Consider the following 22,664-nt stretch of genomic DNA (forward strand, 5'->3'; position numbering starts at 1 on the left):
GTTTAAATGTAAAGAAAGTATTAAAACTGGAATCAATGGACAATAAATTGGTCTCTTCTAGTAATTTATTTACATCAGCTCTAGATTTTTAATGTGATACAGCGAGTGCAAAACTGAACTGCAATAATAATCTCTTTAGTGTGGTCTCTGTCTGGAATGCTGCATTTCCAATGTCAATATAAATAAAACTGGAAGAAACTTAGGAAATTAGAACACTACCTAAACTTCTGAAAAGGTTATCTTAAGTGGTCACTAGCTATGTTATTTGAGCAAATATACATGAATGACAAACTAGGAAGTATTTGCTATTTGAAACTTAAATGAGCAAGAGTGTCTAATCTCAGGTACTAGAGTCAACTGAATTTATTAAGATGAAAACAAATTTCTGGCACAAAAGAATCACACTACAACTTTCAGTAAAAGAACTACTAATATCTAAAACCGAGCTTAATCTGCAAAGGCAGGGAAGGAAAAGAAAATGGGTTCAGAAATTCTTTCTGTTAGAATCCCATTAGGCTAGTGCATTAAGATGGTCCTCAAGACAGAATGGACTAAAAAGAGGATAATTCCCAGTATGAGAAGAATGAAAGTTCACACAATCTAACTTAAGTTTGCTTAATTATAACCTTAAAATTTGTTAAAAAAAAAAAAAAAATCACAGCTCAAAACACAATGAAATCAATACTAAAAGTCAAAACAAATAAGTACAACCAACTCTCAATTATTCTAGGGTGATTTGAAAGTATTAATAAGAATTACTTAAAAAAAAGATATAATAGAGATATAGTCCACTAATTAGGGGAGAGTACTAACCTCATGCTCCCACTTTCTCCACACCAGGTAAAATCAAGAATTGGCTGTACTAAAGAGAAGAAGGCTGAGAGCTAGCTGTCCAGTTGTGTAATAGCCAGAATAGCAGAATGTGGATCATTTAGTTAATTCTGTAATCGATTCTTATCTACAACACTGATTCTACAGTCGCAGAGGAAAGGTCAGACTCCCTTGGAACTTGTATCTGTTTCCAAACCGATCCTATAAGGCTATTCCATGGCATGCATAATTAACAATTCTAGCTCTATTCCAGCATTCTTTCTCCTCCATTCTGGAATCCAGCACACCCATAGTTAGATTTCTACCCACAAACGAAAGCCCAAATGCCAGTCTTTGGTGGCAATCTGTACATGCAGATGTGCGGCCTCAGAATACCTCCAAAAAATCCACTAAATGGGTAAGCTAAAAAGTGAAGTCATTAAAAAAATTTTTTTTTACAAAGTTTTCTGTTTTGTTTTTACAAATTTAAAAATCAAATCTTAATTCTACTTACTATTTGGTGGCCCTGTTGCCTGGTATGATGGATAAGATGCCGAAATAGTAGGACGAGAGAAGACTGGAGGTTCATCTCCAAACACCACAATCATGACCTGAATAAGCCCCAACAAGTCTGACTGTGGCTACAAACAGAAAACAAATTTAAGTCAGCTACAGACTTACTTTTTGGCAAAAAGGAGAAGAGTGGCCATTTCTTACTTGTTTTCAACTGAGCTTGGTAACTTTTTTTGTAGGACCCCAAACATGAAAATTCTACTGAATTAACTTAATAAAGCTAGGTGATTTTCACTTATCACTTATGTGTAGCAAAGCTGTTCCTTCATGTATACAAAAATGACACTAGCCAAAGCAGTATAATGCAAAATTCAGACAGTAGTGTTCATTTGACTCTGTACAGCTAACTAAAACTTATTATATTTCCTATGGACAAATTAAGTTTTCTGGTACCAATTCAGGATGAATGTAAACGCTAGTCACAAATAATATTTAAGGCCTTTAAAAGATAACAATGCTACCTTGGAAACATGTTCCGAGACTAATTTTCATTAGACAGTATTATGAACTCTAAAATTATAGGTATGCTCTGCCTTAAAATCACTAGATCACTGTACAAAAGATACAAATTGTTACAGAATCTTTCCTTCCAAAAATGCTTGTTTTTCCAAAAGGTTGCTAAATTTTTCTCTCAAGTATCTATCGACCACTATTAGAAGATAAACTATGCTAGGCAAAGTTGTTCAGGGCAGCTTATTTGATGGTTCCATTTTCACCCCTTGTTATATTTTGCATACATCTCATCTCATATACTTCATTCACCAGTTCATCAGGTTCGGAAGGATTACTTAATCGTCTCGATCAGCTAATCGTCATCTTCACACCTTCTCTTCTCCTAAGAGAAGTGTTCACTAACAATTTTTAACTTTCCAAAGCACCAAACTCATCTCTTGCGTTTGATTTTCCCCTAACTTACAGACAATGACAATAACACTACGGAAAGCTTCTTGTGAAAACTTGCCAACTCCCACTATTCCCATACCTTTTGTCTGTGAATGTAAAAGCTGAGACTGGGGGTAAGCATGTGCAGTATGTGTAGCACGGAGGGGCATGGGCTAGGATCGTACCTGGCTGAGGCAGCGTGGCTACAGAGGACACTTTTTTTCTCCTGTTAATTATTTGGTTCAACAAAACTCCCAGCCTAAATCATAACTTCATACGTTTTAAAAATTGAGATATAATTTGCATACCATAAAATTTACCTTCTAAAGTACACATAGTTCAGTGTTTTTTTCCATTATCACTAATTCCAGAAGATTTTCATCACCCCCAAAGAAACCCGTACCCATTAGTAGTCACTTCCCATCCCCCCCAAACCCCCACCCACAGCCCTTGGCAACCATTAATCTATTTTCTGTCAATGGATTTGCCTATTCCGCGCATTTCATATAAATGCAATCACACAGTATGTGACCGTTTATATCTGACATCTTTCGCTTAGTGTAAGATTTTCAAAGTTCATCCACTTGTAGTATGAATCAGTACTTTGTTCATGTATTTTCATGACCAGTTTTGCCAGACCTAGTTTTATTTTAATTCTTTATCATACCATTAATCTCACACAAAATTCTTTGAAGGAAGAAAAATTAATCTTTAATATCAGCTTCCTGGCATAATGCAAAGCAAGAGGTCATGAATTCAAACTATTTCAGAATGACTAATTCAGAATGATACAGGATATGAAAAAAGTAGGAATACTGCAGCCTAAGGACCAACTGAAATAGCCCACACCTTTAAAAAATTGCTTTCCCACTGAAACTCCTGCATGTAAAATGCCTCTCTTCTTGAAACCCCCTTTTACTTGTTTTTCCAGCAAGCAATAAAAAGGTCAGATTTTACATTCTAAGTAGTACAGGATACATATTCAGGATTAGGATCAATAAGCAATTTCAATAGGAAGACCAAGCTGAATGACAGCAGCCCCACTTTATGTTCTGTCATGCTAGATTATTGCAGCAGCCTCCCAAGCGGCCTCCAGTTTTACTTACTTAGCACTGGGAATTTTCTATGAAAGTTCAAGCTCCTTCTTCCATAATAGAGAGCTGTTGCTGAGAATCAACTGTTTGGGCAGGGACCATATACTCCAGCCCTTCTTGCAAGTGGGTTTTATCAATGGACCATAAGCAGAGGTGACAACTTCTAAGCCAAGGTGGATAAGAAGGGAGTTGTTCCTTTACCACTCTCTCAATGCTTGTCTTCCTTAACGCAGGGGACTCCTACATCCTGGAAGATGGTGGTACCACAAACTGGGAAGAGCCTCTGTCCCTGGCACCAAGTAGAGGAAAGCTGCTTGCCATGAGGAACACTCTCAGTGGACTATACCGTGGGCAAGAAACTTCTACAGTATTAAGCCTCTTGGCAGTTTGGGATTTACATTTTAAAGCAGTTAGTGACTATTAGAGAGCAAATCAATGTATTCATCTGGTACACTTCATCAGACATTATACCTAATATTCATTGCTTCTAATACACTACTCTTGTTCAAGTCTAAAAAATGACTCCCAACTGTCTACTGAAGGACAAAGTCCTTAGCTAACAATCAGGATACTTCATGGTATAGCCCCGAATACCATAAAGTTAGCCATCGTTGTGCCTTTTCTGTGAGATTTGTGAAATCTGTCATACATACAGAATGTATGACATGTGTAACTTTAAAGAGTAATAATAAAGAAAATGCCTGGGAGCCATTATCCATGTTAAGAAATAGAAGACTGACAGTAATTTAGGAGCTCCAGACTGCATCCCCTCTATCTACTCAAGAGGTAAACCACTTCTCTGATTTAGTGGATAATCATTCCTTTTGTTTTACTTTAAATGTACTACCTTATGAATGATTTCCTAAAGTTTAAACTGGCCTGTTTTTGAACTTCATACAAATTTAACCAAAAGCTGTGTATCTATTGAGATTTGTTGCTTTTGTTTAATGTTTGTAAGATACATTCCTCTTAAAGAGTATAGCTATATTTAACTCGTTTTCATTGGTGTATACAGTAGTAAAAATACAACTTCCTTATTCCTTTTCCTATTCTTAACGGTCAGCAAAGTTGCATCCAATCTTCGGGAATGTAGGCTATAGCGATTCTTGCTGTATTTCTTAGTACGTATGTACAGGGTTACTCTTGTGCAGCGGTTCTCAACTGGGGGTGATAGATTTGCCTCCTGGGGGATCTTCAGAAATGCCAAGAGACATTTTGGTCGTCATGACTGGGCATTATGCTATCGGCATCTCGTGGGTAAAGGCCAGAGATCCTGCATTTTACAACGGACAGGATAGCCCTTCCACAATAAAGAATTAACCAACCTATGATGTCAAAGTGCTGAGGCATATACCTACGTGTGGAACTGCTAGGTCATAGGGTGTGTGGCCACAACTTTACTAGGTAATGCCAAACTGGTTTTACCTCCCACTGGTGGCACTGAGGTATTCTCTTTCTCCATACCCTTTTAGCACTGTCAATTGGTAGTACAAATTTGATGGATATGTAGTGTTATCTCATTGTGATTTTAATTTACATATTTCCCTCACTACTAGCAGGGTTAAACATCTTTCCATGTTTACTGGAAATGAGGATTTCTCTTTTGTGAAGTACTTGTTCAACAGTTTTATTTAAGGGTCCCTGGGTGGCTCGGTTGGTTAAACTTCCGACTCTAGATTTTGGCTCAGGTCATGGTCTCACAGTTCGTGAGATTGAGCCCAACATCTGGCTCTGAGCTGACAGCTCCGAGCCTGCTTAGGATTCTCTCTCCCTCTCGCCCACTCTCTCTCTCTCTCTCTCTCTCTCTCAAAATAAACTTAAAAAAATATTAAGTCTTTAAAAAAAAAAAAAAGAGTTTTACCTATTTTTCTACTGGGTTCTTTCTTTTATGATTCCCAAGTTATTTTTACATTCTGGATGGTATTATTCTACATTATTTTGAGGGTATTAAGTATTACAGATATATTCTTCCAGTTTGTGGTTAGTTTTTTCATACTTTTCAATGTGTCTTTAATAGAAGTTCTCAATTTGTATAAGTTTAAGGTAAAACTTATTATTCTTTCCTTTCCAAAGCATTAGTAAATGCTTTGCGTCTTGTTATAAACAAAAACAAAAACAAAAACAGGGGTATCTGCGTGTCTCAGTCGCGTAAGCAACTGACTCTTGATTTTGGCTCAGGTCATGATCTCATGGTTGTGGGATGAAGCCCTGCGTCAGGCTCCAACGCTGAGCATGGATTCTCTTCCTCCCTCTCTCTCTCTCAAAATAAATAAAGTAAACTTAGGGAAAAAAAAAAAAAAACTTACTGCAAGGTCATGAAGGTAATCTTCTATACTGTTTTTTTCCTTTTGCTTTTCACAATCTACCTAAAATTTTTGTGTATTCTATGAATAGGAATCCAACTGCCCCAGCTCCATTACTGAAAAGTTTGTCTTACCTCCTGTCTTAATTACTAGTTTTATAATACATTGTGACATCTGGAAGGCAAGTCCCTTCTACCTTATTCTTCTTGGAGAGTGCCTTAGCTATGCTCAATCTTTTGCATCTCAATATAAATTTTAGATTCAGCTTATCAAGTTTACAAAAGTAACAAACGAATATACAAAGAAACAAAAACTATTAGGACAAAGACCAAAGTGTAAAGAACCATGAATAAGGTTCTCACTCCTTTAAGTCTTCTTTCTTTAAGGTCTTTCAATAAAATTAAAATTTTTTTCCATAATGGACTTGTAAATCTTTTGTAAGGTTTATCCGTAAGTCATTAGCATTAAAAAATATAAAGTATTCATTTATCAGTTCATTACTTCTCTATTCTGCTGAATCCAATCTGCTACTAAATCTGTGTGTTGAGTTCTTAATTTGTATTATTCTCTTTTCCACGTCTAAGATTTCCACTTGGTTCCTTTTTAACATAATTCTCCACCTTGAACATATTAATCACAATCATTTTCGAGTCTGTGTCTGGTAACTGGAATTCCTGGGGGTTGTGGTGTCCAGTTTCTACTGTCTCTTTGTCTCTTTCCCCCTCTTTGTCCTCTTTCTTGACGTGCTTGATAATTTTAAATTGTATGCTGGACACTGAAAAATTACAGAGGCTCTATACACTATCTTTCTCTAGGAAGGGTTTACCTTATGGCAGGCAGATACTATGAGAATCACCTTAATATAATCAAGACTGAGCTGATTCAAGGCTCTTGGAGTGTGTTCCTCCAGTGACATCATCTAAGAGCCTAGGATGTTTACTTACACCCCTCCTCCTTTTTAAAAAAAGTTTTTATTTATTTTGAGAGAGAGCGAGCGAGAGCATGCGTGCACAAGCAGGGGAGGGGCAGAGAGGGACAGAGACAGAATCCCAAGCAGGCTCCACGCTGTCAGTGCAGAGCCCAACACAGGGCTCGATCTTAGGAACCGTGAGATCATGACCTGAACCGATACCAAGGGTAGGACGCTTAAGTGACTGAGCCACCCAGGTGCCCCCCTCCTCCTTGATAAGGTTCCAAACTCCTAGTGTCTCTTCAACCTGGGACTGCAGAAAACTTGGCTAGGTTTTTCAGAGGCTTCTGCTTAGCTTTTTAACCTGCCTTTGAAGCTTGGAATTCAGCTTATCGCTTGAGGGGGCAACTCAGATGATCTGGTTTGCTTCTTTGTAGCTTCCTCTTCTCCTATTATCTTGGCTCCTAAAGTACTAGCTATGTTAGCAGACTGTCGTCTTTTGAACCCTGTGAAACTGCTAGAAACTCTGTAGGCTTCTTTCCCTCTGAGCTAAGCGCCCCCAACCCAGATTCTTAGTCTCTCACCCTCTATCAAGAATCAGTAAACACCCGTAGGGTAAGTTGGCAGAAGGTTGGTTCATCTCTTTGCAGTTCCCTTCTCTATAGGATCTTGGCCCCTCAAATCCTGATTGCCACAACAGTTCTCCAAAGCCTTCCACAGATGTCTGTACTCTGACTTTTCTAGTTGTCTTTGATGGTAACATTGGTCTGCCAGAGCTATACCAGCAGAGACAGAAACAGAAGTTTCGTACTACTATTCCTACTTGATAGGAATGCTCTGAGTAATGAGATTTGAACAGTTTCACAAATATATGCCACCTACACTACTTGTTAAAATGCATTTCCCATTATGTGAATCCCATCTATTCTTAAAGGTTCAGCTCAAGCAAATAAAATAGTGACTATGTATATTCTGTAAAGTACCAAGCTCTACACAAATATATTGCTTTTGGAGAACCTTTTCCAATCATCCAGCTCAGTGATTGGTATCTCATGTGAACTTCTCTCTCCTCTTGGGAATCCTCTTTGAGTGTTAACAGAAAGTAGATTCTAGGGAGCAAAATAGATAAAATGCAATAAATTCACAGAAGACTGTTAATACTTACGTGTTTCCATTCATGTAGATAAGGAAGATATATCTTCCCGTTTGCATCAACATGCTTTCCTGTTTTAATAGTCATTGAACTAGTAGGTTTAACAAAACAGATAGGGGGATTATATGGGTATGTGTCCAGCAGCCACAGGCATATTGGAATATTATATATATTACCTGAGAGAGAAAGAGAAACTTCAATTACTCTATTATTTTTTAATAATGGCTTAGTAGGTAAGCAAGAGAGAGAGCTACGACTAAGCAACACTTAGAAGGAAAATCACAACAAATATTTTATGTTTCAAAGTTCTGTTTAAGGTGTTTCTCAAATTTTCAGTTTGTAAAATACATCAGCAGGATTAAGGAGCTAACTGATCACTACTCTGCCACTGTCTGCTTGCTGCTATAAAAACATTCTTTGCAAGTTATCTTATGGATAACCTTGCAACTTTAGTCTTGTCATTTCAGTTCATAAGGTTCACTGGGAAGGGATATAAAAGGAAGACTACGGATTATGGTGTCCTATCAGAAAGTGACATAAGAAGCTACACTTGAAACTCCCTTGCCAAAAGCCAGACTATAAGACCCCAACAAACTGCCAAACAGATGTTGATCGGTGGCCACAGCTTGACCGGTCCCTATGGTATCTTCAGCGACAGTTACTCAGAATCAATGTCATCCCTGTTTCTTGCTTTAGGTAACAGAATCTCTCTCAGTTCAGGAATTAGACTCAGTGTAGTCAAACTGAACAGTGTTTCAAAGGAACAACAGTTAACATACTGAGCATAAGCCATCTCCTTTTCTTACTAAGCTCAAAGCCCAATGTCCCAAATAATCATTTGAATCACCTAACATAATTCAGATGCATTTTTCCCCTTTGGAAGCAGTTTCACTTCACATGAATATATACATATAAATTGCACTTAAATCAGACAGCTGTGGGACTTTGGATTTATTTTTTACTCAAAACTACATCTACAATGGAAAAAAAAAAAAAACTCCAATAGAATATATCCTAACATAAAACATAAGTTTATTTCAGTTACCCAGAATTCTCTGCTTTGTGACAATAAAGAATTCTACAGAATTACTTAGGCTTAGGAACTATGCCATATGAACGATAGTAAGGGAAGAGAAAAGGTAGTTTAGATTATATATTTTTCATACATGTTCTAATATATATTTATATATTATACATTCATATTCATATAATATGTATTCATATATACATGAAATATATACATATAATCTTTAATTATGCCATAGTTTCCTGCCTCCCTCTCCCCACCATACGACTATTTCTCCCACCCAAGTTTACTTCCTGAGGGCAAAGTCAATAATTTTGAATTTTACTCAGTCCTTCCTAAATTCATCATAGCTGCTTTATTCAATGCCAATGCTCAAGTGTTTTTTCTCTCTGTCTGGAACATCCATTCTGATATAAATGGTTGACTCATCCTTTTATACCAAATTCAAATTTTATTTCCTCCATGATCCTCCCACATGGTCTTATTCTCCTCTGTAATCTCATTGCACCTTTACATTTTATCATTATACAGCAGTTACAGGACACTGTAAATAACTATTCCCTCTGTTTCTCCTACTTGTGTAAGTTCTTCCCGAGAAGACACATCCTTTATTCACCTTTGTATCCACAGCCCCATCCCCTATGCCTCATGCACAACAGGTACTATATAAAATCAATGGATATATTACAGAGACACAGGTCTTAGGTAGTCACGAGGAATAATTAAGGACAGAACTGTCCAAAAACAGAACAATCGTTTATGAAACTGAATGCTCCCTTATCACTGTAAGTATTCCAGCAGAGACTGGCTAAGAGAGACTTAATTATCCATCATCAGCATTATCACCAACATTATAGCCATAAATAATAGCTACTTTTGATATCGGTTTATTACATACCAGGCTCTGTGCTAAGTCCTTCACATTATCACAATGAATTCGTTTTTTTGAGTTAGTTCTATTATCCAATTGTTACGATGTCCATTGACACATCACAAAACTGACAGGATTACAGAGACAGAAGTGAAACCTCACTCTGCCCTGACTTTAAAGCCTCTACCTTAACCACTATACTATACAGCTTCCCACTGTTGGAAAAGCCTGGACGGGATGGCAGGCTGAACTACAAAGCATCTAAAGTCCCTTTCTAGGGGCACCTGGCTGGCTTGGTTGGTAAAGCACGTGATTCTTCATCTCAGGGGTTGTGAATTCAAGCCCCTACATTGGGCGTAGAGGTTACTTAAGAATAAAATCTTTGTTTAAAGAAATCCTTCCTAGTTATAAGATTCTCTGATTCAATGAAACATCAAAATCTTCCAGTGCACCAAGGCATTTATTTCTTGACATATCTTTATAAAGAAGTCGGGGGGAAAAGGTGAAAGTATTAGGTGCTGCTGCCAAATGAAGTTCAATTAGAAAAAAAGTTAAAAATATCTCTACCCTCAGGGCACCTGGATGGTTCAGGGCATGATCTCACGGTTCGTGAGTTCGAGCCCCGTGTCAGGCTCTGTGCTGACTGCTCAGAGCCTGGAGCCTGCTTCAGATTCTGTGTCTCCCCCTCTCTCTGCCTCTCCCCTGATCATGCTCTGTCTCTGTCTCTCAATAAATAAACGTTAAAAAAACTAAAAAAAAATCTGTATCATCATGAGAGTCATAGAAAGTAGGTTTAATTTACTTGTAACTCTTTGGCAACCTACTAGGTGAATCGCAATGCATCTATACTGGAAACATAAATTACTTAAGATGCTTACCTTTATAAGGCACAGGAATTGTTCCAGTGAGGTTCATTAGTTCCCTGGAACTGCCATCATTAAAAACTGAAAGGAAAAGAATAATGATTCAATCATGAGCATCTTCACAGACACTCCCATATACGTTATTCTTTCAGAAACACTGGTTAAAATTCATGATTACCCTTGAAAGGAGCGAACTTGTTAATGTCCATTAATCATCCATTTTGTCCAACAACAAAATATCCCTTGTTGATTCACTCAATGGGATCAGTTTTTAAATGAGTAAAGAAAAGATCCTTTGAATTACTTGGAAAAAAGAATGTGAGTGCTACAGTCCTGGTCAACATAAGCTCTGGGTCCCCAACTAATATGATTATGAAGTTACTTAAAAAAACACTATCAACTGACACCATACTAAATGTTAATCTAATATCGTTCAGTTTTAGATTGCTCAGATGTTTATCCCTACTCAATGTCATTCCCAATCTGAATGTAGTATCAAAACACAGTATTAAAAAAAGTTCTCAAACATAGTCATCTTTTGATACAAACATTTCTCCTATCATGCAAGTTTTTCTTTCTGTAATTGATTATAATTAAGGCACATAATTTATATTACATGGACTGCTATTATTTGTCATAAGGATTTGGAATTAACACCGTATCACACAGGGGAAAAGCTGTAATGTGCAGTACAAAGACACAGAACTGCAAGGCTGACCTCAGTTCTTTTACTTACTATTGACAATTACAATCTGTGCTATAATTTATCCTGATTTTGTACGTTTCTAAAAACCACCTTATTTAAATTTAGGGCTTTAACTACTTTAAAAGCATGGTGATAATAATGGTTTAGACTTGGTCCAGCCATACAAACCTATATAAAATTTACTGAGTGATGTTGGGGTCTCTGTCAGTTTAGGTAAGCATATTTACTCTTCAGCATCCGGTAAAAACCAAACACTTAAAGTTCTGGCCACAGTCACTTTTTTCCCTTATGGAAGCCATTTTTAAATTAACTCTAATTTTGGTAATATGAGGCTTTTCCCAGATCTAAGTACAACAGTACAGTATGTGGACAGGAAGGAGAATCATGCCCTCGGTTTGGGAGAGGAATTCCTGCTCATGTCTTTGCTATTCGGAAAATTAAGGGCTGACTGCCTCTCTGTTAACCCTCACCTCTTGTCACCAGGCTCCTAATGTTTTCAAAGTCCTTGGAGTGAGTGGAGTTTAGAATGACAGTTTCACCTACAAAATTCGGCTCTTAGCCCTCGGTGCCAAGAGCCTCATGATGGACAGGAGGCAGCATGGGTATTCCCTTGGCCCTGGCATTTTTGGGGTTTATAAGGACACGGAGTTGGAGAGATGACATTAAGATTGGTGAAGAAAAAAAGGTCTCTTAAGAAAAAAAAAAGAACAACTCCAGGTATTGTCATTTCTTACTTAACTTGCAATTTTATTTCATCTCAGTAGAAAGTGGACACACGTTGTCACCTATCTACTCTATAGAATTAAGGACCATATTTAAAAAACTGTTTTCCTCATCTATAAAATGAAAGAGGTAATCCAGAATATTGTTTTACCAAATGTGTTCCTAGGAATATAAACAGATGCTCTGGGGAGGAAAAAAAAAAGGTCCATAGCTAATCAGCTTTAGGGTATACGGTATAGTTGACTCTCTTCTCTTCTCTGTTGGTGAGTATAGGCTCTCAGAAATCTTGCTGCAAAGAAACCCATTTAATTTTGTTTCGTTTATGATTGCTCAAACTGATCCCTCCCATCCCCACAAGAAACAGTCTTCATTAACTGTGGATAAAATTTGGGTAGATGATAAACTAAACTATTTTTAAGATCTCCTCTAGGTCTAAATTTGCATAGTTCTGTTAGAGTATTTTTTTAAAACTTAAAATAGCTAAACAAATAAGTTATTACTAGATCGTGTCATTTCTTGTCCAACACTTGTTTAGGTGGAGGTTCAGTCCTACAAAGGAAACACCAACAAACTTAGAGGAAAATGGGAAACCTACAATTATTAAAGAAAAGAGTAAACTCAAAGGACAGCAATTGATATTTTTATTATATAAACTCACCATATGAGTCCAACACAGGTTTGAGATCTTTGTATAAAGTAATAACATTGACAGTTTCGCGTACAGTTAGGTCTCTGTATTTGTACTGAAAAGCAAAATCACACAGGAATTTAGTTTAAAACCAGTGCACATTATTTTACTGCCTAATTTTCAAAATTCTATTTTCTTAATAGCACTCTTCTTAAAAGTATAATGGTTCTCACTAATCATTAACATTAATTAAAGCCTGAAAGAACCCTGATAGCTTTCTCTCCAGCAACCTATTCAAACCCTTTACTCACCTCCATTTTAGCTCTTCTTTCCAACTGGAAATACCCTCCACCAAATCAAATCTTAACCTTTTTCAAACCTAGCTTTCACCTCTCTCCCCCTTCTTAATGAATCCTTTCCCCAGGGTCCTTTTAGCCCATAATGATCTCTCCCTTTCCTCCAAACTCCATCATTTATTGTCAATACCAATTATTTTGAAAAGTTTTCATTTATTGTACTGTATTTTCATACCCCCACCTTGTACTACTCCACTCCAGGAAAACAAGAACCTGGTTTACACCTTCTTGACGGATTAGGAGAACAGGAGATGGCGACCTCCATCTTCTTACAATTATCGAATCTCACCAACTAACAAGCTCCATCCTTGCACACAAAGCTTTCAATCAGCTTTTAGTACTTCTCGCTTAAAAAGAAGCAATCAGCGGGAACCTACATGGCTCAGTCGGTTAAGCGTCTGACTTCTGTTCAGATCACGAGCTCTTGGTTTGTGAGTTCGAGCCCCGCGTCGGGCTCTGTGCTGCCAGCTGAGCCTGGAGCATGCTTCAGATTCTGTGTCTCCCCCTCTCTCTGTCCCTCCCATGCTCATGCTGTCTCTCAATAATAAATACACGTTAGAAAGTAAGTAAATAAATAAATGCATGCATGCAATCAGTTACTCCAAAAAGAAAGACTCCAAGAAACAGGTCAGAGACCAAAACAAACAGAAAAGAAGGAATTAAGAAGTAACAGAAAAAAATGCAAGGAGCAGAAGAAAACTTCAAAAAGACTTAGCTTTAATACCTTCATTCATGAAATAAGAACACTCGGAGAAGAAAGGACTCTTGGACACAAAAAATGTGACAGTTGGGAAAGAAAGCAGTAGGAGGATTAGAATATATGGTCAAAGAAATCTCACAGAGATTAGTGCAAAAAGACCTAGTGTAGCCAGACAATAAGGGAGAAAACACAAGAAAAATTAGGGAATCAATCCAGAAGGTCTACTGAAAGGAAACCCTTCAGCGTTTCTTGCCTTCTTTCGTCCTGAAGTACCACTTGTTCCATGCTATGGGATCAGTCCTATTAGCACACAAACCTGTTCTCATTTCTACCATCTTATTTGCACAAGCACGCTCCTGACCAGCCCCCTTCCTCAGCAGCTACAACCACACTTCTCACGGTTCCCCTGTATAGCAACTCTTGCGAAGAGCTCCCTCAATTTGCTGTCTGTGGTTGCTCTTTTCCTATTCTCTCTTTTTAGAACTTTTTTATGATGGAACATTTCAAACATATCCAAACGTAGGCAGAATAGTACAATGAGCGCCCTATCTCGTACACCCAGCTTCAATGACAATCAACTCACAACCAATCTTAACCTATCACCTCATTCACCTTTTCCTCCTCCTTTATCATTCTGCAGCAAACTGTAACATCATATCCTGTCACCCATAAAGAGTTGTGTATACCTTTAAACAAACTTTAAAAAACCCACAATACTCTTATTATAGTAAAATAATCCGTTTCCTTAATATTATCAAAGACGCGGTCATATTTGTTTGAATAGAGATCCAGGTAAAGTCCATACATTGCTATTTTGTTTAGATGTCTTTTAGGTGTCTTTTAATCTATAGATTCCCTCTCCCATCCTTCTGTTGATAATAGCTTTGCTGAGATAATCAGTAATTCACATACCCTATAATTCACACATTTAACGTGAATTATACAAAGTTCAATGGTTTTCAGTACTGGGCTGTGCAACCACAATTTTAGAATATTTTCATCACCCCCAAAAGAAATTTGTACCCTGGGGAGTGTGGGTGGCTCAGCTGGGTAAGCGTCCAACTCCTGATTTCAGCTCAGGCCATGGTCTCAGGGTTTGTGAGTTCAGCCCTGCATCCGGGTCTCTGCTGTTGGCGCCACTTCGGAATCCTGTCTCCCTCTCTCTCTGCCCCTCCCCCACTTGCGCTCACTCTCAAAAATAAACATTAAAAAACATTTTTGGGGGCGCCTGGGTGGAGCAGTCGGTTAAGCGTCCGACTTCAGCCAGGTCACGATCTCGCGGTCCGTGAGTTCGAGCCCCGCGTCGGGATCTGGGCTGATGGCTCAGAGCCTGGAGCCTGTTTCTGATTCTGTGTCTCCCTCTCTCTCTGACCCTCCCCTGTTCATGCTCTGTCTCTCTCTGTCCCAAAAATAAATAAACGTTGAAAAAAAAAAAACATTTTTGTACCTTTAGCAATCATTCCCTCATAACTACCCCCTCCCCCTCAATTCACCTTAGACAACTGCTATTTTGTTTCTATCAATTTGCCTATTCTGGACGTTTCATGTAAATGGAATCATATAATATGTGGTCATTTATGATTAGCTTGTAATGTTTATTTATTTTTGAGAGAGAGAGAGAGAGCAAGCAGAGGAATGGCAGAGAGAGGGAGACAGAGGATCCGAAGCAGGCTCCCCTGTGAGCTCCGGGCCTGATGTGGCCCCAAACTCACAAACCATGAGATCATGACCTGAGCTGAAGTCAGAGGCTTAACTGACTGAGCTACTCAGGTGCCCCTACTTTTATTATCCTACTCACTATTCCTACTTCTCTATTCATAGGCTGGATAGAAAAGAAGTTGATACTCAGAACTGACATTACCACTTGTAGGAGACTCAGTTTTTCAGATATTAGGCCAAGAACCAGAAGTTAGGTAGAATGTCCTCTCCCACCTCTTCTCTATGTCCTTTTTTTGTTCTTAGGGAAAAAAGGAGGAGGACGGAGGGGGAGGCAGGTGGAGATACAAAATATCTTCTAAAGATGTTCTGCCTCTGTCTTTGAAGGCAGGTCCCTCTGCAGGAAGTTGAGGAAACCTGATTCATCATGGTTTTTAAAATCCAAAACCATTATTTGAACATTCTTGTCCTTATATATTTCTAGATACAGGCTAAGGAATATAAGTGACTTTAATGACTATGCTAGCAATTTAAACATCAAAAATGACACGGAACGAATACTTGTCAGTTACATCGTATGTAAAACAATGTATTGTCTTTTAAAGTGATGTATAAATGTTTTCAACATAGACCTGGGCCATAATCTACTAGGGTTCCCCCAAATGTCCTCTGCAATTAAGGAGAACTATCAAAAGAAAATCAAGAAGCCTAGAAGATATTAGACAACCAAGAGAAATTTTATTTTGAAAACCAAAACTTTCTCTTTACAGGTTATTTGCTCTTCAATCAATGGCTATGGGGACTGTTTTACTGGGGAGGAATAGTACATTTTTCAAAGAAATAAATTTATACATAATAGTGAGTTTTGTTAATAATGAAAACTGCTTAAACTATTTCGATTCCTACCATTCTTGCTTTGACAAAAGTCTCCAAAGCTAACCCGGTGAACTGGAGAAGAGTCAACTCTCAACCCCCTCACACACACCTTATTCCTAATTAGTAAACTGAAAGAAAAACCCCCACCTGAAGTCAGTTCACTGTTATCAGGGGCCACACTTAAAGTAATTATCAAAATAATTCATGGCTTTAAAATACAAAATGTCTATCTACTTTTTAAGAATTAAAAAAAAATACACCGGTCTTGAACTGTGAAGATTAGAAATTAAGTTCAAAGCAAAGAAGTTCGCGTTGTAAGAAGCCTACAATTCATTAAAGGCGGTTATTCTCAGCAAATCAAAGTCTCTGAGGCGGTCATGGAATTCTATTTATTCCATCGAGGTAGTGAGGTACTGGTATTTAGGCTTCTCTGGACGTTTTTACTTATAATTGAACCGATTCAATCAACAGTTCCTGACCTCCGCGGGTCGGGTGCTGAGCTGTGTGAAAAAGACAAAACTGAAAAGGACACAATCTCTGGGGGCCGGGACGTAAGGGCGAAGACTGACGGATCCCTACACCGGGACAGAAGTGGAGTGCCTCAGACCGAGAATTAAGTCCAACCCCCTCTCTGTGTTTATAAAAACTAGGAAGAAAACTATACTGCCCCACAGACTGTTCCAAACTCTACCCGCAGAGAGGAGGGCGGGCGGCAGGTGGCAGGCGGCCTCGGTTCCGCGCCTTTGTTGACCGTCGCCGCCCCCCAACCTCCCCTGGCCACGTATCGGGGATTCCGGCACAAGGCGACAGGCATCTTGGGGCCGCAAAGGCGACAGAGGACGGCACTGGGCCTCCGGCCGGGGAAGCACTCTGGGCTGAGTCCGGCCAGGCCCCGCCGGGCGCCGAGGGGAGTGGTGGGCGCGCGCCGGGTGGCCGGCGCGCCGAGGACTCACCTTGGACACCATTTTTTTGAGCTGGCTCTCTGACACCGCCATGGCGGCCGCCTGGCGACTCCCGTCCCCGCAGGCAGAGGGTCAGCCGCTCCGGGGCCGCCCCAGGCCGCCCCACACAATCACACACCTAGTAGCCAGCCCCCCACCCCCCCGCCTCTAACAACAGGAAGTCGGCCACCAGGCCAGCTCTTCCGCTTCCCTGACGTCACTTCCGGGTGGCCGGGCGTGGGGTGGGTTCCGACTCGTATCTTGATGGGCTCCGCTCGGTAGGCCGGGTCGGGTCCCAGTGATCAGGACAAACCTGTTGCGAGGGTCGAAACCCTGGGACAGGATAAGGTCAGGTGTTTCACGGTTGCCTTAGACTAAGGGAGCAGGTGCAGGGAGGGGAAGTAGGAAGGTTTTGCTAGTGAGCGTTAATGACCATCAATCACGTGCTTTGGGAATCCTAAAACTGTTGTGCGCCTAACTTGCCCTTGTGAGAATAGAAGGCAAGTGCACTTGTAATCGGGGCTAAAGTTTTCCCCCAACTCTGAGATGAGAGGCTAGCATTACATGATGCCCAGGGTCTCTCTGATTACCAGGTTTTTGTTTTGTTAGCTTAAAAATCTTTCATACTACATTCACAAGGGCAAAGTGCAGAGCCCTGGTTTCCCAGGAATCCAGACGGTGATTTTTTTTTTTTTAATGTTTATTTATTTTTCAAGGAGAGAGAGACAGAGTGTGAGTGGGGGAGGGACAGAGGCAGAGAGACACACACAGAATACGAAGCAGGCTCCAGGCTCTGAGCTGTCAGCATGGAGCCCAACACTGGGCGCGAACTCAAACCGGAAGATCTGTCGGAGGCTCAACCGACTAAGGCACCCAGGCGCCCCCCAGACGGTGATTTCTTCTCTGGGAAACCATTCCGCCAAGTCAGAACTCTGTGCCTAGGCATAAATCTAATACAGGCCGCATTCTGCCTTGCACTACATTTGCATACTAGCCTGCCACTGTCAGAGCCCAAGTCTTGGAGGGCAGGCTCATCTTAAGATCCTCATCCTTGAACAGAGCGTGAGTAGGTGCTTGATCTTAAACTGAATTTCTACTACCCATAAACGTTCTTCATAGTCATTTACATTAGTCATTATTGCACTCACCACCAGTTTTATAAGCACACAGTGTCATTCAAGGTATTTATTTATTATTTATTTTTATTTAAATCCAGATTAGTTAACATACAGTGTAATAATGATTTCAGGAATAGAGTTTAGTGATTCATCATTTACACATAACACCCAGTGCTCATCCCAACAAGTACCCTCCTTAATGCCCATCGCCCATTTAGCCCATCCCCTCACTCAACACCCCACCAGTAACGATGTTGTCCTCTCAAGCTATTTTAAAGCTCGGGTTTGGTGACATGAAGTATGATAATTTGGACGATTTTAGCTTAGTGCCAGTGAGGAACAGGCTGTGGTATTAATTCCCTTCTAATTTTTTTTTTTTTACGGTTTATTTTTGAGAGAGAGAGAGAGAGAGAGAGAGAGAGAGAGAGAGAGAGAGAGTGTGTGTGAGCTGGGGAGGGGCAGAGAGAGAGACACACACACAGAATCTGAGGTAGGCTCCAGGCTCCAAGCTGTCAGCACAGAGCCCAATGCGGGGCTGGAACTCACCAACCTTGAGATCCTGACCTGAGCTAAGCTGGACGCTTAACCGATTGAGCCACCCAGGCACTCTTAATTCTCTTCTAAATTGGCATCTAAGTGAGGTCACAAACACAGAGGGCATAATTGAAACCATGTGGACGTATCATTTTAAATTATTGCCAACACACACATGCACAGGCTATCCCAATAGGTATTATTGTTTTGGATATGGGCACCATGTGTTAGTTAAGCATACAGCACCAGTCAAACCAAATTATAGGGCAGTCTATCCTTCCACTGCACCATTTATGTCACTTAAAAGCAAAGTAGTTTCCAAAGTGGTCTTAAAGCCATAGCTTACTCAGAAGTACCCTCAAAGTAACTGCACTTTATCAACTGGGAGGGTGCAGGTAATACATTGTTTAAAACGTTTTCTTGCTAGGGGCGCCTGGGTGGCTCAGTCGGTTAAGCGTCCGACTTCCGCTCAGGTCATGATCTTGCGGTTTGTGGGTTCCGGCCCCACGTCGGGCTCTGTGCTGACAGCTCAGAGCCTGGAGCCTGCTTTGGATTCTGTGTCTTCCCATCTCTCTGCCCCTCCCCTGCTCATGCTCATGCCCTCTCAATAATAAATAAATGTTAAAAAAAAAAGTTTTCTTGCTAAAAGTAATTTTTAAAAGTTGGAAAACAATTAACAAAAGCTAGTCTCTTACTTTTGCACTTAAGCCACTTAAATATCCTGGGTACTGCATGAAGTGTATAAAAGAAACTTTCTCCTCAATCTGCATAAATTTCCTTCCACTCAATAAGTTAGGCATCTTTGGGTGATTTTAAAGTCAAAGTTTATTTTATTCATTGTTCTTGATATTTGAGGAAAACTACAATGTAAACTGGAAAATATTAATCTCTGCACTATAAAATCAAAGAAGCATTTTAATCTGAGCCCCACTAAAAATCGTAAGAAGAAGACACTGCATGACTTCTGAAAAATTAAGAAGTGAACGTTAATATCACAACCGTGACTGGCAATTATCACCAAATCATAGCGAGGTAATGTGGTGGTACCGTTTCTTACATATGAAACCTACAACACAACTGCTAATAGTCAACACTTAAGGAAATAACTGACAGAATTATTTCTATAAGGTGGGCTTCTGTCGGGCAAGGACTATTACTCAACTTTGAGTACTCAAATTCTAACACAGTATTTGGAATAACAGTAGATGCTCAGTAATTGTTGCATTGCACTGACCTTAATTTGCAATTAACATGGTGAACTCCTGGTAATTGATCTATTACACAGTATCCTGCAGTTAGGTTGTTGTTCAAGAGGGTATTAGAAATTAGATAGTAAAAATTATCTAATTTCTAATTAGATCACAGATATTAGAAAAGGCTAGTTTAAAAAATACAAGAAATGGTTCTTTTAGTCTTACTTCCCTATTTTGTGCAAAAGGATAGTGAGAATACACTGTTAAGAGCGACACCAAAATAATCTACCCATGTAGTGAACTTACACAGAACTAATGCTTATCTCTTCAAACATCCAAGGTTTTATATCCCAGTTGATTCTGGTGGGAATCTTTCCAAACATATTAAATACTCTTCTACATCCTTAAACATGGGACACTGGGTATAATTTCACTTTATCTTTATGATTTAAGCTCATCGTTATAAGCATTCATTACCATACTAGATCAGAATTAGTTTGATTCTTTTTAACTAGGATGTGTCTGCCCTACTGGGCTCCTATCTCTCGACCAGCTTTGGATTTGCCTATTATATGCTTTCAAAGCACTGGGAATTTCTTCACAGTACTTATTACGCTTGCAATTGTATGTTTATTTGTGAGATTTGATTACAATGTCTCCCATACTAGACTGTATGGACCATGAGGGTTTGTACCTAGTCCAGGTTTGCTCACCACTATATTTGCAGTGCCCAGTATGGTGCCTGGTGTATTGTAGGCTTCCAGGCAACACTATATAAATGATTAAATGAACGCCTATTTCATCGTATACTCCTCTCTGCTATTTGCTGAGGGCAAGTATGGGAAGTCAGGGCATCAATCTTTCAAAAAACTCTGTTGGAATAAAAATTAAGTCAGCCTCTACATGAGAACAGAAGTAATCCTTCTATAGTGTATAGAACCCCAGCTTTATGGTCTTGTGGTAACTATTTTGGCTGTTAGGCTTTTCCTTCTAGTGCTTAGAAAAAGTAGAGGCTATGTGTTTAAGTGCCTCTTGGCTGTGACACCTTGGGCACTAAACCTCAATTTTCTCCTCTATAAAATGATAAAACCAACCTCAGTGGATTATTTTCAGGATTCAATAAAATAATAAAATGCTCATCACACTACCTGAAATGTGTTGGGTATTAGTCGTTACTAATTAGTTGTGTGTTACGTCTGTAATAATATGCTACCTTTCATATACGAAGATACAGTTACTGACCCATCACCAAGGCATATGTGCTCTGAATCATTTCTTCAGGAGGGGTTAAAGGATTTGCTCAGAATAGCCAGTCCATCCATCCTCTTCCCCTTACGACTAATGGTTTTCAGGAAAGCCTCATATTTTAAACTTAAATTGCTTGGCGTTTATTCATAATCTGTTTCCACTAAAAATACATATTTCTCGGGGCGCCTTGGTGGCTCAGTTGGTTAAGCGTCCAACTTCGGCTCAGGTCATGATCTCACAGTTTGTGAGTTTGAGCCCTGCGTAGGGTTCTGTGCTGACAGCTTGGAGCCTGGAGCCTGCTCTAGATTCTGTCTCTCTCTGCCCCTCCCCTGCTCATGCTCGGTCTTTCTCTCTCAAAAGTAAATAAACTTAAAAAAAATTTTTTTTAAATACACATTTCTCTATGCTACTAGCAGTATAGTTGGTTTTTGAGATGTTAGAGATCTATTATATATCCCAAGAAGAGGTTATAGAAAATTTCAAAAAGGACAGTCCCACTGGAAATTACTTTTTCTTCAAATATTAAAAATTTTACCTTCCCTTTTAATATTTTAAAATGCACATAAAATTCTTTTTTTTATTTTTCAGTAGCTAGTTAATTTTTTTTAAGGTTTTAAAATTTACTTTGAGAGAGAGAGGCAGGGAGAGAGAGGGAGAGAGAATCCCAAGCAGGCTCTGCACCATCAACACAGAGCCTGATGTGGGGCTTGATCTCATGAACAGGGAGATCATGACCTGAGCTGAAATCAAGAGTTGGAGGCTTAACCAACTGAGACACCCAGGGGTAGCTAATTAATTTAAAGAGGGAAAACAAAATGCTTTCCTATTACTACCGATTTTATTTTAAAGAAGAAACAATACCTTAAGCTGTGGATCTCTTGAAAGCACACCCAGCACAGATTCTGTAAACCAATACTGGACCTTCAGCTTATCATGTTTATTGTAATAAAGAGTAATTTTCTTTTAAAAGTATATTACTTTCAAAATATTCCCAAAGTGCTGAATGTGCTTTTAGATGAGGATCCATAAATTTAAATGATGCATATTGTAGATTGTAGATGAATGTCTACATCTTCTATAGATTTAAAGAACAGTTTAGATATCTCAAGAACGACAAAGAATATTAGATTTCTTCCCCCTCCTTATCTAACTCCCTAAGGATTCAAATTACAGTGCTAACTGGAAACTGTCTACCTTAACTAAGCAGTTTGTAAGGGTAACTAATAAGATACAGAAGTTCTCAACCCTGTATGTGTTGGCAAAATTAAATGACCTTTCCTTTCAGGTAACTCTGTACTTTAGGATCAAAGTTTTAACTGTTGTTGGAGACCATGGATTGATGATGCACTGCTTTGGAGTTTCTCAGTTGCTGTATCTTCCTTCACTGTGCTTTGGATGACTTCAGATACTCCACTGGATCCAAGGATGCAAGGCAAACTTAAAAACACTTCATTGTTTATATCATAATATCCCTGAAATGAAAAAAACCCCAGGGATTA

The 22,664-nt window shown here is 39.2% G+C and overlaps 2 protein-coding genes across 3 annotated transcripts in view; both read right to left on the reverse strand.

Annotated features, from left to right (window-relative positions):
• Positions 1–17,237, reverse strand: part of TSG101 (tumor susceptibility 101) — a 38,773-nt gene extending 21,536 nt beyond the window's left edge. Inside the window, exons 1-5 of the mRNA XM_047877543.1 lie at positions 17,085–17,237; positions 12,574–12,658; positions 10,502–10,567; positions 7,738–7,901; positions 1,325–1,451 (exon numbers count right to left, since the gene is read on the reverse strand). Coding sequence (XP_047733499.1) covers positions 1,325–1,451; positions 7,738–7,901; positions 10,502–10,567; positions 12,574–12,658; positions 17,085–17,126 — 484 coding nt within the window. The 5' untranslated portion in view covers positions 17,127–17,237. The remainder of the gene's footprint in view (positions 1–1,324; positions 1,452–7,737; positions 7,902–10,501; positions 10,568–12,573; positions 12,659–17,084) is intronic.
• A 4,679-nt stretch (positions 17,238–21,916) lies between these two features.
• UEVLD (UEV and lactate/malate dehyrogenase domains) overlaps positions 21,917–22,664 on the reverse strand; it is a 52,885-nt gene continuing 52,137 nt past the window's right edge. For both annotated transcript variants that reach the window (XM_047877542.1, XM_047877541.1), the window contains exon 12: positions 21,917–22,637. In XM_047877542.1, coding sequence (XP_047733498.1) covers positions 22,470–22,637 — 168 coding nt within the window. In that variant the 3' untranslated portion in view covers positions 21,917–22,469. The remainder of the gene's footprint in view (positions 22,638–22,664) is intronic.

Source organism: Prionailurus viverrinus, chromosome D1 (assembly GCF_022837055.1).
Source record: "Prionailurus viverrinus isolate Anna chromosome D1, UM_Priviv_1.0, whole genome shotgun sequence".
NCBI lineage: Eukaryota > Metazoa > Chordata > Mammalia > Carnivora > Felidae > Prionailurus > Prionailurus viverrinus.